This window comes from Pinus tabuliformis, chromosome 6 (assembly GCF_031772625.1).
Source record: "Pinus tabuliformis cultivar Carrire ecotype Pingquan chromosome 6, CPIR1, whole genome shotgun sequence".
In the NCBI taxonomy this organism is placed as follows: Eukaryota; Viridiplantae; Streptophyta; class Pinopsida; order Pinales; family Pinaceae; genus Pinus; species Pinus tabuliformis.
In genome coordinates, this window is record NC_142292.1 from 1,111,066,423 (window position 1) to 1,111,080,823 (window position 14,401).

The window sequence follows — 14,401 nt, forward strand, 5'->3', positions numbered from 1 at the left end:
CAATCAATGAGGAAACAACAGAAAGATTATCAAAGGCCATGGGAGATTTATCCTTAAGGAATGTGGAGATTGAGAAGCTAAAAGAAGCATTGCATAAAATGGAGGAAAACAAGATCAAATCAGATAATGCATATATATCTGAAATGCAAAAAAACTTCAAGCTAACCAAATAGCTTGAAAAATATGAAGATGAATCACTAACAGTGCAGACATTTTCTAGAGCAAAACAAAAAATATGCATTGATATCAATTCAACCATAACAAAACACTGGACATCTATTGAGATCATCTTTGAACAATAAGAATTTGTGACAAGATCAAGGACAGTGATAACAGATATCAAAGAAGACTTAGATAACAAACCAGGAGAAGCAACCAAGATAATCAAAGTGATGAATTCCATGACAAAAGAAAAATTGGAAGAATTAGGGACTTCCACTTCTAAGAGATTCTAGTAGCCAATTAACTCCACTAAAAAAATTACTAGCATAGATTACATGAAATAGCAACAGATAGATCAAAATCTGCTAAAGTCAAAGGAATCATCAGTGGTAAAGCATTCATTGAAGGCCTAGAATACTATCTACTTGTCAAGCATGAAATTCAACATTTATTTATTACTAGGCCAACTTTTGAAAAGTACACAAAGGTGGACGAAGCATACAGAAAAATAATTAAATTTTTCATTCCAAATGACAAAAGATGGGACAAATTACTCAAACTCATAGAGTAAAACTGAATGCAATTTTTCAAGGTACCAACACAGAATAACAAGAGTTGAATGCACATATTCAAGGGCACAGCGAAAAGAGAAGCATAAAGAACAAAAACACATTTTCAAGCAACAGTCATCAACAACACCCTTGAATAGTGTTGAATATGCAATCAATTTCAAAAAAGTTTATTTTATATTGTATTTGTTTGATATATCCAAATCATTTTGGATAAGGATTGTATTTTGTAAAGGAAATATATTAGATTAGATATTTTTGAATCACTATAAATATTTTGTTATTTTTAGTAAGAAGGGTTGAACCCCTGTAATGATCCAATGACATTATTGTACTTCTCTAAAAGTTGTTGAAGATAATAAAAGGATTCTAACGTCACTCTTAATAGCATTTGTGTTTCATGTGAGTCTTTATGGTTTATTCGTCTTTGTTTTTCATCATATATTCAAGGTAACATAGGAGTTAGGGTAAGGCTAAGTTAAGAATTAACTTCCCTGATAGCCTGTTGCAAAGTTATCATTTTTATGGAAATTAACTAATTGGACAGATTATTTAAATTAGTTCCTCTGCATCTTTAAATTGTTGTCTTCTGTCATCTCTTGAACATATATTGCTTGACAATATAATTTGTCTTCACATATCAACTTTATTTGATTAATTAAGTATTTAGTATGAATGTTTGATTATCACATATCTTCTCCCTTTCCACTTTCAAAATCTATTCAAATATTTTATGTTGTTATGAATTCAAATTTGCACTTTGAACTTCTCATAAATATTTAGATTATACAAGTGTTTAAGGTTTAATGCATCGGTCATCCAACTCACTTAAAACTCTTAGATGCTTTGGCACAATTCCCTAGCCTAGAACTGTCTACAAAGATACAACAACCATTTTTGAAAAGGGGTCTTTAAAGAGATAAGTTTTAGAGGTAGGGTGTCCAACTTTTGCTTTCCGACAAAGATCTGGCACTAATGATATGCCCTTACCTTTCTATTAACATTAGAAACAAAGTTTGCCAATAGAATCCAACTCTTGAGGTTTTGTGGTTAATGGCTTTCCAGGCATATTGCCCTCCGCACAACCTGTGATGGAACAGAGTTATCAAACAATCGACCTAACTAGGCAGAATGTAATTCAATAAAACTCCTACTAGATCTTTCCAATATATTCTTTTGTCTATAATAAGGTAATTTACAAATTTCAATTTTAATGAATGTTTCTCACATTTGCTCAAGTGAGTTGTACATTGTAAGGTTTGAAGATAAGAATTATCTGTGCATACCATTCAGAGCCTTATTTACAAATTTCAATTTTAATGAATGTTTCTCACATTTGCTCAAGTGAGTTGTACACTGTAAGGTTTGAAGATAAGAATTATATCTGCGTACCATTCAGAGGTCGCAAGCCTCTAGCTGATTGGCATGCCAGTAGGGTGCAGTAACAACCTTGACTATTTATCCAGCCCTTGACCTTCAACTTGGGCAATATCGCTCAAGTGAGTTAACTGATTTATTCCTAATGCCTAGAACTTTGCTTCAAGGAGCAATTTAGCAAGACCTTTCCCCTTTACTACCTTGATAGGTTTCAATTCTAAATAACTAAATACTTGACTAATAACTAGAGGCTTTCTCAATTGGAAGGTATCGACTACAAGAGTTTTTAATAAAGTTAGGGTTTAACTTGGTACTTGTTTTGGATGGAAGGTACATCAAATGAATGTCAAAAGTATTTTTTTTTACATAATGATCTCACCGAGTTTATTGATATGGAGCAACCCTACGGCTTTGGGAGGATTTTGACTCTGCCTGTCCAACTTATACTCAATACGTCCCTATATCATTTTTCCATGCTTAGCAGTAAAGACAATTTGGGCTTAATATCTTCGTGTGCTCACCTACAAGTGCACTCTTGATGTATTTTATCCCTGGCAGTAAAACATGTACCTTATTTAGCTTACTCAGTATTTTTAAGTGGTGCCCATATTTTGATTTATTCGACAATCTTTAATCAATCCCTTAATCAGCGTTTTTTTTGTGCTTCTCAATACAATGATCAGCATTATAACATCAAAATATGAAACAGGTTTTGAAATATTTTAGACTAATTACAGATACATGACACTATTAATTAACAAGAGGGAAAATCATAAAAACAAACTACAAAGGCGCTATCATTCTTGCACTTTATTTTATAGTATGAATTCCACATTTTTCTGCTACAACCCTCAGGTGTTTCATGCCTAACAACCCAATTTCCATAACCTGGCTCCTATAATACAAAGACATTTTAAAATACTCAAAAAGAGATCCATTATAAACAACGGTGGAGGACTAATTAAGCAAACATTTTCACAATCAACCTCCACATCAAATAGGCAGTTGCAAAGGCGGTTAATACAAGCTTGAGATCCATCAACAAATATTAATTACATACAGAAATGCATTCGCTACAAGAGTAAAGATTTTGTGCAAAAGCAGACCAAAGCATTCTCACAACTTGCTCCAACATACCAAATAGCACCAGACTTCGTTTACAGATGATATTGCTGATTGCTAAGAAAACATGCAAGCTCTGCAATTACCTTGTCTAGAAGCAGAAGATGCACATTTTTCATGCGAAGCATATCCAATCCACTGTGATAAGATAGCAACAAATACATCAACAGTTTCACCAACAAGGGAAACATTCTCAAGATTTACATCCTGCAATATCATTACTTTGTCAAGTAATATATCAAAAGAAACAGCACCACAAAGGATGTGATCAGTGTAATCATGTTTCGACTCGACTTTGTTTCAAAAACCTGCATTATATGTCCAGGAGAAAGGTTCAGTGATTAAGAATATTTTCCTCAACAAATATGAAACCATGAACAAAGTTATGCTTTATTAATTGAACTAAACATTAAAAATGAGCAGATACACAAGTACTCTACTCACTCTCTTAAATCGATCCATGGTTCCAGATAATATCCCTCTTGATGCATCCATGTCATTGCCCTGTAACAATAATAATTACTTTCCAGTCAATTACTAATCAGAATTTCTGCCTGTGAGACACAACACCATTAACATATACTAATCTCCAGAAGGGATGAATAAGCTTATCTTTCTGAAAGAAGAAGAATATCTCATGCATTAAGAATCAAGATAGCAGTAAAATCATTTAATTACCATACGATCCAATGACCGGTTTTGACTGTCAACTTCTTCATGAATGTCAGCTGTCAACTGAACACAAGCCAATATATATTAGAATGACCAGCTGTTGTGAACATTGCAATATTCTCCAATCTTCTAAAGAGAGAAAATTGCAAAATATCAAAAATTGTACCTCTATCTTGCTAGTTAATGTAAACAGATGCTTCAAATGTGACCAAATTCAACAAAAGTTTGCATTTTGAAAACTATCTTACAATTTGCATAATATTTGTATCAACAATTTTCATTCATAATAATTATTTCCATGGATCTTACAAAAACTTGTTAAAATTCTTCACCACGTGCTAACAGTCCCAGTCTGATACTTACAAAAAAGAGAACCGTAATCTGAAATTTACTGCTGAAACATATCCCACTGAAGAAAGCAATTGAAAGTAGACAGATCTGAAGCTTATATCACATTACTTTTTATTACTATTCAAAACAGGAAATACACTGAAAAGCTTCAAACTCTACCATTCACCCACTGTTTCTCCTCTGCAAAACTGAATGGATTAGAACATATAATCCTGCCTTCTCCTTTATAGACTATAATGTACAATGAATCTGGACACATGCACAACGGTAGCTTACATACACCTAAACATCAGATATATTCCTCGCCTTGGGGTTAGTGCCCTTGTCCTGCATGAAAGAAACTATTCCAAGAAAAAAGTGCCCACTACAAAAGAGTGATCCGAAGTTAGTGCCAAAAGCTTCATTTAAAAAAAAAAAAAAAAAAACCCACTAATTCAGATTCTTATAACCAGCTTCTCGATGTCTCACAATAGTCTGTAAATTGACTTAATTAATTAAAAATCAGCATTCAAAGACTAAAATTAAAAAATCAGAAATGAAATAACACAAGCAGAACTCAGTAAAATGATAATGGAGTTCACCCATATGGGCTACCTCTCAATGTCCGCTTCAATCGATGAAACAACCCATTCGAAAGGATGTAAGACTAGTACAGGACCGCAGCTCTTTACATCAATAATGGCCATAATTTGCAAAAATTATCTCTGATGTCCACTAGGAAGATATCAATGGATTCTTCCCACAATAAAATGAACACAAGCTTTACTTATTCTCCCAATGGAGGGGCTTTTTGTTACTGGTTACAAACTATTCATCCTCTCCAATGTGGAAGACAATGATATTAAAAAAAAAAAAAAAGATTTGAATTAGAGCCACCTTAAATCCAGAGCCTGCCTTTCGATTTGCAATCAATGCTCTCCAACACTCTGCAACTATGAATGCTCTGCATGGGTGAGATGAGCAATCATTTGAGAGATGCAAGATATGGTCCTGTGATCCTGCAATCTTCTTTCTTGCTGCATCCGCTTGCCTCTCTTCTTAGCCATAACATGATCTCCATATCATGCGAAAACTACAACACTTTGTCAAGGTGTGATACCAGAACTAGCAAGATAGATATTAACTAGTTAATGTAATCAATCAAGGGAAGGACTTGCGCTGAGGCTGTGGATTGAAGATTTGAGGTTAATTTTCTTCCAGTGCATAATCATCTCTTCCAAGTTGAGTTGTAGGGCAGTGGAGACTAAGTCATTATTGCATTGTGGTCATTTTAGCAAGGCGTTCATGTTGCCACCTTCTAAATTCCTAAGTTCATCAAGAACCAATTTGCTAAGCCTTCTTATTGGAGTGTTGTTATTATTGCAAATCCACAACCATTCATCACAATTGGTGTTGTGCATAGTTCCTACTCATAATCTTTGAGAATTATCCCACATTGCTAGGCATTTTCTGTTTGGATCAGTTGTTTGTGGGGATCTTTCTAGATCTCTCCTCCCCACTATAAAGATTTTGGACCACCAAAAGTCTAGTTTCATCTAGAAGTAAGTGACGGCACACCTCCCTCACTTTTTCCGTTTCCAACCATCATGCTTTCCTTGGATGCATTCCATTTAGACCCACATGACCTGTTCATGAAGCCCTCACATTCCTGTCAAGAATAGCATCTTCCCACAACTCATCAAGATATTCAAGAGCAAAATCTTCAACAGAAGGCACTTGAATATTCTCACCTTTACCCATTATCATAGGAGGCTCATATAGTTTCAAGTTTTCAACATTGACCATGGAATACATTTGCATATATAGAGGTAACTCCAATCCAAAAGCATTGTCACAAATCTTTTCCAAAATGTAAATGGGCCATACCTGATTGGTTCGAGTTTTTTACCTTCACCTTTAAGGTGTCCTTTGTTGAAAATGATTATTATTGATGTCAAAGGCTGTCCAAATGAAGAGAAAGTTACATAGTCAAAAAACATATTTCTAATATATGGCACACCTTCTGACAATATTGTTTTTGGATTTTTTATGTCCCATTTAGATATGCTATCTTTGAATGCATTTTTACTCCAATTACCTAGCTCAAATGGGAGCATAATATATATGGTTAAAAAGCTTATTCCGAGACCCTTCCAACAATATATGGCATGTGAAAATTTCAACTATTGCAGCAAATGGATATTATACTTCTAACAGTAAATTAATTAACAGTTTATTTGCCCACACAAACAACAAATAATTCACAACTGCAATTTTCCCCAAAATAAATTATGCAGAGGATAAACTAGAATTTGAGAAAATACTATCACACACACACACACATTTGACAATTATTTTTGGACAAAAGTCCCCAAAAAAACCAAACTTGGGAAAACCGGTGCAACAGCTGGGGATTTTAATTATTAAGTAGCAGTGACGAATTCTGAGTACCATTGGATGTCGAAATCTGGCAATCCTACAGAGAAAAATATTGGCAAAAAACTAGTGAATAATTATCCTCACCCCACAAACAATCTTGGCTCTGACTGTCAGCTCCAAGTGAGTTGTCCAAACAACTTTTGTGCGAGCCTTACGCCACCCTAGCACAGTCCTCTCAATGCTCAACCTGAAACAGTTGCTACTCAAGCCGTCATGTCCGCTGTTGACTAAGACACTGTCTCTCCAGCGCTTCGGAAAATCTTTCCAGCCTCTAGAGTTGAAACTCAACTTCTCTCCAGCAAAATCAAATTGCCTCTAGAGACTTTTGCGCAGCCTCTCTGCAAGCTACTCTCCAGAACTGGAATCTCTTCCTCTGGACTCACTATCCCTGCCCCTCTCTATCTCTACTTCCTTCTCTGGCTCAAACCCTTCTGGTAACTGTTGTTGCTCTCTGGAAAATCGAACTGCCGAAGGAAATCGATCTCAAGTGTGTGTTCTCCATCTACCCATTGACCTCCTCTTATAATCTCCAATTAGGACTCCAACAACCAAGATTAAAACATAATCGATGGCTAAAATCATCTCTGGATCGGTCCGTGTGAGTTTCTAGATGATTCACACCTTTCTGAATTAATACAAATTAATTAACCCATTTACCTACGTTTAGACTTAGGAAATATTTAAAAATAGGCTAATAATCTAATTGAGACACTTCTAGGTGGAATTTCCATAAACGATTTATGAGTTATGGAGAACTCCTGTGTTATAGCGTCTTCACAAAGTTTCGAGACTAAAACTCTACTACTACAAAAACTAACACTCCCTCTTTGTGAGGAAGGTATTCTAGTGTTGCACTACTGCTACAACACCAAGTCTTTGTATCACCCTCTTTATCTTGTTGATGTTTGGCCACTATGATTGCCTGCCACTGCCCACCAACCATTGTGCAACTTTGATGTTGCATCTTTGTTGTTGTTGAAATTGCCATGCTACTACCAACTTTGCATATGCACTGCAACTCCCTCTCATTTGTTGTTGCAACTGCAACTACTGCAACTGAGAAGCATCCTAAATACTGAATCAATTGTCTCTGTGTTGCATCTGTCTCATGAGAATCTCACTGGTACTAGCACCTACACTATCCACTGAAGAATCTGTGTTGTTGTTGACTTTGCAACCAAGCCTCCTACATTGTTGTCAACACTGCTCTGCACTCCTCAGCACCTGACGACAACTAATCTGTAATTGTCACTTTGGACCCTAACTACATTGACTGACACTAACCCATCCTGCCACTGAAAACTATGGGCCCCTATAGTAAGGTAATGATCCATGAAGACACCTCAATGGACCTTGTCCAACCTCTGCGTTGCTCTAGGACTAAAACTACATATCGCCCCACCTCACTCCTAGAGGTATCGCTGCAAACATGGTGAGATCTTCCTCCAACCTGGAGTACAACTATAACAAACTAAATTTATATAAAAATAAACACAAATAATGTAAAAGACAACAAATAAAATTAATGATTAATTAGTTAGCAATTAATGAAAAGGTATGTCCTTAAGGACATAACCGTTAGTGAAAGGGTACTTACTTGGCTATATATACAAGACCCTCATTCTCATTTGTATCATCCTATATCAATTTTTTTATATAGTATACAGTTTACAATTATTGTCCTACGATGGATGTCTTTGTCTACGAAGTATTTTAAAGATTTCTGTTGTGTATATGACTTTTTGGTCATTACATTGGTATCACAGCGTCGTCTGATCCGGCCTTTGGCCATCAACCTTCGTCAACTTTGTTGTCATCGTGATTCTAGCATTTCGCTACCAGTTTTGGACTTTCTCCAACGTCTTGTTAGGCCTTTGGCCATTAAAAAAATAAAAAGGAAAAGAGGTTATATTAAAGAAAAAAATCAACCCAAAAAAAATAATAATTAAAAATTCAAAGAAAAAAATGAAAAAATAAAAAAAGTTGTATAAAAATAATTCAAAAAAAAATCTCAAAAAAATAAGCTAAAGTTTTATAATAAAAAAATACTTGTCATTGTAGACAGCCACAAGTTGTGAGCTGCTACACAATCCACCAAATAGACCCGGCGGTTGCCATCAAGGAACAATCCACCGTCCACAGTTGTTTCCATCACCAACTCAGCGGCTCCAACCCTTCTCGACAACCCAACGCCATCTGCAATAGGCTTCTTACTCGACAAGAAGTCGCAGCTCTCAACAACCCCACTTTGTTCGATTAAACCATTCCACACCACTCTGCCCCTGTCGTGCTCCACACGCTCCTCCACATCTTCACTATGTCCACACCACGTCTGCGGTTCTCTACATTGTACGTCGTCTAGTATCAATATCGAGAGTCAAAAGAACGACTGCGGGTTTTGTGTATGCTACCATGCAGGTTATTTACCGTCAAACAAACCATACGTCGTAATGTTTAATGATTAATCAATCATACGGTGGGTGGAATTTAGTTAAAGTCAACCATACGTTTAATCGTTCATATAGTGGTGGATTTAGTTAAGGTATAACTATATATAAATGTTATATAATTTATAATTTTATAATATATATAAATTATAATTATATAATATATATAATTTATAATTATATAATTAAAAAAATAAACAAAAACAAAAAACAAAAAAAATTAGTATTATAAAAAAAACATTATATAATCCCTTAAGTCATCCCCACAAAACAAAATGGGATCAATCATTGAAAAAAAATGATGGAGCTCAATTCTAAAATGACGAAGGAAGAAAGGTTTTCCTATAATGGTCTTTCAGTGACAAATCACGGCGTAATTACATTAAAAGGAAGTATCCAAGGCAGAGAAGTTAATGTCGCCATCAGTGCAAGTAAAAATAAAAATTATATCAACATCAACTTGGCAAATCAGCTATTAATTCTAGAGCTAAGTAGTGGTGTAAGGAAAATTAATTTTGACCAGAAAGAGTATAAAATCAATGATCTACAAGTGACAATAGGTCATTATGAGTACATATCTCAATTTCATGTTGTAAGGACAGATTAAAAGACTGACACCATACTCAGTCAACCCTGGTTTAAGGATTTGGGTACATTCATGTTAAACATAGAGAAACAAGTTTCGATGTTTCCTTATAAAGGGAAGATGGTCACGTTTCGAGACATAACAAGTAAATTAAAACCAATAAAATCTTCATTAGAAGGCTTTAAGGATATCTCAGACTTGATGTTTCAAGATAACGAAAAAACTATATCAAAGAAACAAAAAGAGTTTAACAAAGTCATCTGCAACAAAGACAGAAATTTAAGGCCTTATAGATCACCAAGAAAAACTACTCAAACAAGTCAAGAAAGTTAAACTATCAAAGAAGGAACTCAAGGAGCATTTATTAGAACAAGAAGAAGAAAATTTACGTTTAAAGAGCCTTAACCAAACAGTGGTAGAAAAAATCAAGTGTTTAAAAGACGAGAAGTGTGCAAGCCAAAATAAAGTCAACTCAGAGAATGAGGAATGCTTACGTCTCAAAAATCATAATCAAAATCTGCTCAAACAAATAAAAAAACTTAAGGATGAAAAGAAATCATTGACGAATAGGTTCAAAGAACTTGTCACAAAGGAGGCATCAAAATCTCCAAATGTACCAGTCCAAGCTAAAGGAACAAACATCAATACCACTAATCTCGCAATTCAGGCAAATCTAAACCCTGTTGAAGTAAAAACGTACTCAGAGGTGGTCATTCAAACAGAGGACACCCCAAATAAAGATTCAGTAGTTAAGTCAACAACAACAATGCCTGATGGAAATCAGGGAACTGCCATGAAAATGTTTAAGGAAGTTCAAATAAGAAAAAATCCTTATCTACATCTGAATCACAAGAGTAGACGCCTTAATAAATCTAAAAATCTATATCACATAGAACGTAAAAAAACTTATGTTCCGAAGAATACTGAAATAAGCTCAATCCAATGTTGAAGTTTCTACGTTTACTTAGTTAGAAATCCTCCATGCACTTTATCTTATTTATTCCTACCTACTTGTTATTTTACTTCACAAGTTATTTACAATGTAAATACTGAAAATAAACATTAATGCATGCTCAACATATTATAGATCAGCAACTAAAGGAAACAGAAATAGTCACACCATATTAACACCATTATTTTTGGACTAATGTCCCTGGAAAAACCCAATGTGGGAAAACCGGTGCAGCTATCTAAGGGTTTTCTTATTAAGCAATATCATAGTACAATCTGGGTGTCGAAACTAGCCTCTACCCAACAGAGAATTTCCTTGGCAATAATACCTCTCAATTTCTAACAAATCTCCTGGCTGAAACCCCGGATAAACCTTCCAGCAACTACTCAGCACAAATCTGCCCCAGAAACCCCAGTGTTAACCTCTCTCTGGACTGCGTCAGCCCCTCTCTACCCAGTGTTGGCCCTGTGTCACCCCGGATGGGTCTGCGTCAGCCTTAGGAGGCCCTACGTCAACCCTCTGGCCCTCTGCATCAGCAACGCTGGCCTCTCTGAGGGTTTGCGCAGCTCCCGGATTCCTCTGTGTGGCCCTGCGTGTGCCCTGGCTGGCTCTGCATCACACTCCCCGGCTATTACATTGCTCTCCCATCACTATCTCTGCCTCTCTGTCTCTCTATACTCAAATGCCCCTCAGCTACATCTCCCGATCACTAATTCTATCTCTCTTAGCAAACACCGCTCTAGAGAATAGAATCACTGATCATTCTAGTGTATTCTCCAAGTGACCCTCAAGCCTCCTCTTATACTTTTCCAGCTGACATATCCACGGCCAAGATTAACTCCCTAATCAACGGCTAAGATTAGATCTTGGCTTGATCCATGTCTTTTGGACCATTCTAACACAGTTTCATATTAATTCCCATTAATATTTTATTTTCCCGAAGTTTAGACTTAGGGACTCCATTAAAAATATTAATTATTTTAATATCTCCTAAACTGTTTAGAATCTGCCCAAACCCTTTCTAGGTAGTGGAGATCTCATGTGCCCCAACTTCTCCACCAAATTTCGTTGCTAGAGCACATTCAATGCTACCCCAAATCAACACTCCCTCTTAGCAAGGATTGTGCTCTGGCAATACTCCTCACTGAGTATTACTCTGATCATCCGGCATCGGTACCTGTGTTAATGCTAGGCCTTATTGCCCAACATCCTCTGCACTGTTGTATCCTAACTGTTGCCCATGGTTTTGCCACTGCCACTATTGCATCTATACAACAGCTTCCTCCGCATCCATGCTATTGCTGGTCCTTTCTCCCAGCACTGCATCCGCACTGCACCTCTTCTCATCATGCTGCATCATGCTGCCCACTGTTGCACTGCAACTCAGTTACTAAGAAGTAAGTGACTGATCTCCCAACTCTTACATCTCTGTTGGGCTAGAAACCCTCCTGATGTTGAAGCTCCCTCTGTCGTTGACAAGTGATCCCTCTCTGACCTCTGCGTTGTTGCAACAACTCCCTACATCTCACAACGTTGCACACCTCTATGCCATCCTGCACTGGTGCAACACTCCTATGCCTCTCACACTACTGCAGCCTGCTCCAGACTCCTGCACTGAGCTCTCTCTGTCGCTCCATCCGCATTCGTCTCTACCCAACTCAACCAGTCCTGCTACTCCTCTTCAGGGCTCCCATAGCAAGGTCTAATCCAAGAGGTTGGGTACCTCAAGGATCCTGCCCCTCATCGCCTATAGTCTCCCTGACTACAGCTCGATGTCTCCCCACTTCCGCTCAAGTGGCGCGTGTGCACTAATGACACAGTCATCGTCTGTCAAAACATCCTTCTCTACCCATGTTGGCGCTACCTTAGTCTCGGAAGACTCTCCCTTACTCTTCTTCCTTGGACACTGGGTCGCATAATGACCCAGCTCCCCATAGTGGAAGCACTTGATCTTGGAGAGATCTTTCTTGTTCCGCTTTTCCTGCTTTCCCTCATATGCTAAGGCAACATCTTCCTCCTCCTGCTCGACTTTGATCCCCTTGCTGCTTCTACCCGTCTTCAACTGTCCTCTGATCCCTTCATGGCGAAGAGCTGCCCACATCTCGTCCCAAGGTGGGAGAGTCCCTCTGCCCAGTATACTCTAGACAAATACCTCCCAGTCTTCTGAGACAGCATTTAGGGATGTCCTCACCATCAACTCCTGATTCGATGTCGCTTCTATAGCAGTCAACTAATCTCATATCACATTCAGTCCTCCAAGGAAGGTGTCAATCGGTTCTCCCTTCTTCATCAGATACAAGCTCAACTGATTCTCAAGTAGCATTTTTCTCTACACAGAAGTATGCTGGTACAATTTCTTGAGAGCCTCCCACATCTCAAATGTCGTTTCCTACATGATCCTTGACCCGGTCAAGGATGATGCTCTTGAACCTCGTCATTGCCTCTTCGTAATTGGCATTATCATTGGGCTCGACTGGGATAGCTATTAACCTTCAAGGCGAAGTTCTTGACACGATTTCTGTCAAATACGGATAAGATTTTGGCCTTCCAGACTACAAAGTTCGATGCTCCATCCAGTCTATCATGGTCTCTTACTCCGTGTAGTGCCATGATGCTCCTCTACTTCCCTCCTGGAAGAACTCTGTTCGACTCCTTTGATTCTCTATTTCCCGTCTGGAAGTTCTCTTCTGGACTCCCTTTGAGTCCTGATTTCCCTTCTGGAAATCCTTTTGCCGCTGTCGAGATGGCCACTACTCTGATTGACTTGTGCAACCGCACCACTGATCCAGGTTCCTCGATTAGAAACCCTCTGTAGCAGCTCCTCTAGCCTTGCTCTGTCAGGTACTGTTCCAACTACAGTACCTCACCAACTCCACTCTGCAATATTCCCACATCCTTCTAAACCTTAGCAACCTGAAAGTGAGAGCTACTAGGCTCTGTGCAATCCCGGCACCAGCAACCCAACCTCCTCAGCCAACTGTGTCAGCCTTCCCAGCTACTGCGTGGCTCTGTGTGAGGCTCTCTTTGCCTTTCTTAGCTTTTGCACTGCCTCTTCTCAGCTCACCCTTGATGACGCAGGCACTGCATCACCCTTCCCTTGTTGCTGCTCTGCTAGAAACAGCGTTTGTCACCTCAGGACCACTGTTTTATGTTGCTATTGCTCTGCTCGACTGATGTCCTTAGTCCTCTTGTGATCTGCAATCACACTCTGATACCATGTTGAAGTTTCTAATTTTACTTAGTTAGAAACCCTCCATGCACTTTATCTGATTTATTCCTACCTACTTGTTATTTTACTTAACAAGTTATTTACAACGTAAATACTAAAAATAAACACTTATGCATGCTCAACATATTACAGATCAGCAACTAAAGGAAACAGAAACAATCACACCATATGACACCATTATTTTTGGACCAATGTCCCCAAAAAATCCCAATGTGGGAAAATCGGTGCAGCTATATAAGGGTTTTCTTATTAAGCGATATCAAAGTACAATCTGGGTGCCGAAACTGGCCTACCCAACAGAGAATTTCCTTGGCAGTAATACCTCTCAGTTTCTGACAAATCTTCTGGCTGAAACCCCAGATAAACCTTCCGGCAACTACTCGCACAAATCTGCCCCAGAAACCCCAGCGTTAGCCTCTCTCTGGATTGCGTCAACCCCTCTCTACCCAGCACTGGCCCTGCGTCACCCAGGATGGATCTGCGTCAGCCCTCTATCTCTTTGCGTCAGCAATGCTG

General features: G+C 38.0%; 1 protein-coding gene across 3 annotated transcripts in view; it reads right to left on the reverse strand.

Moving 5' to 3' along the window:
* Positions 1-3,125: 3,125 nt before the first annotated feature.
* BS14A (BET1P/SFT1P-like protein 14A) overlaps positions 3,126-14,401 on the reverse strand; it is a 166,736-nt gene continuing 155,460 nt past the window's right edge. For all 3 annotated transcript variants that reach the window (XM_089425207.1, XM_089425213.1, XM_089425217.1), the window contains 3 exons: positions 3,909-3,965; positions 3,675-3,734; positions 3,126-3,538 (listed from right to left, as the gene is read on the reverse strand). In XM_089425207.1, coding sequence (XP_089281333.1) covers positions 3,449-3,538; positions 3,675-3,734; positions 3,909-3,965 — 207 coding nt within the window. In that variant the 3' untranslated portion in view covers positions 3,126-3,448. The remainder of the gene's footprint in view (positions 3,539-3,674; positions 3,735-3,908; positions 3,966-14,401) is intronic.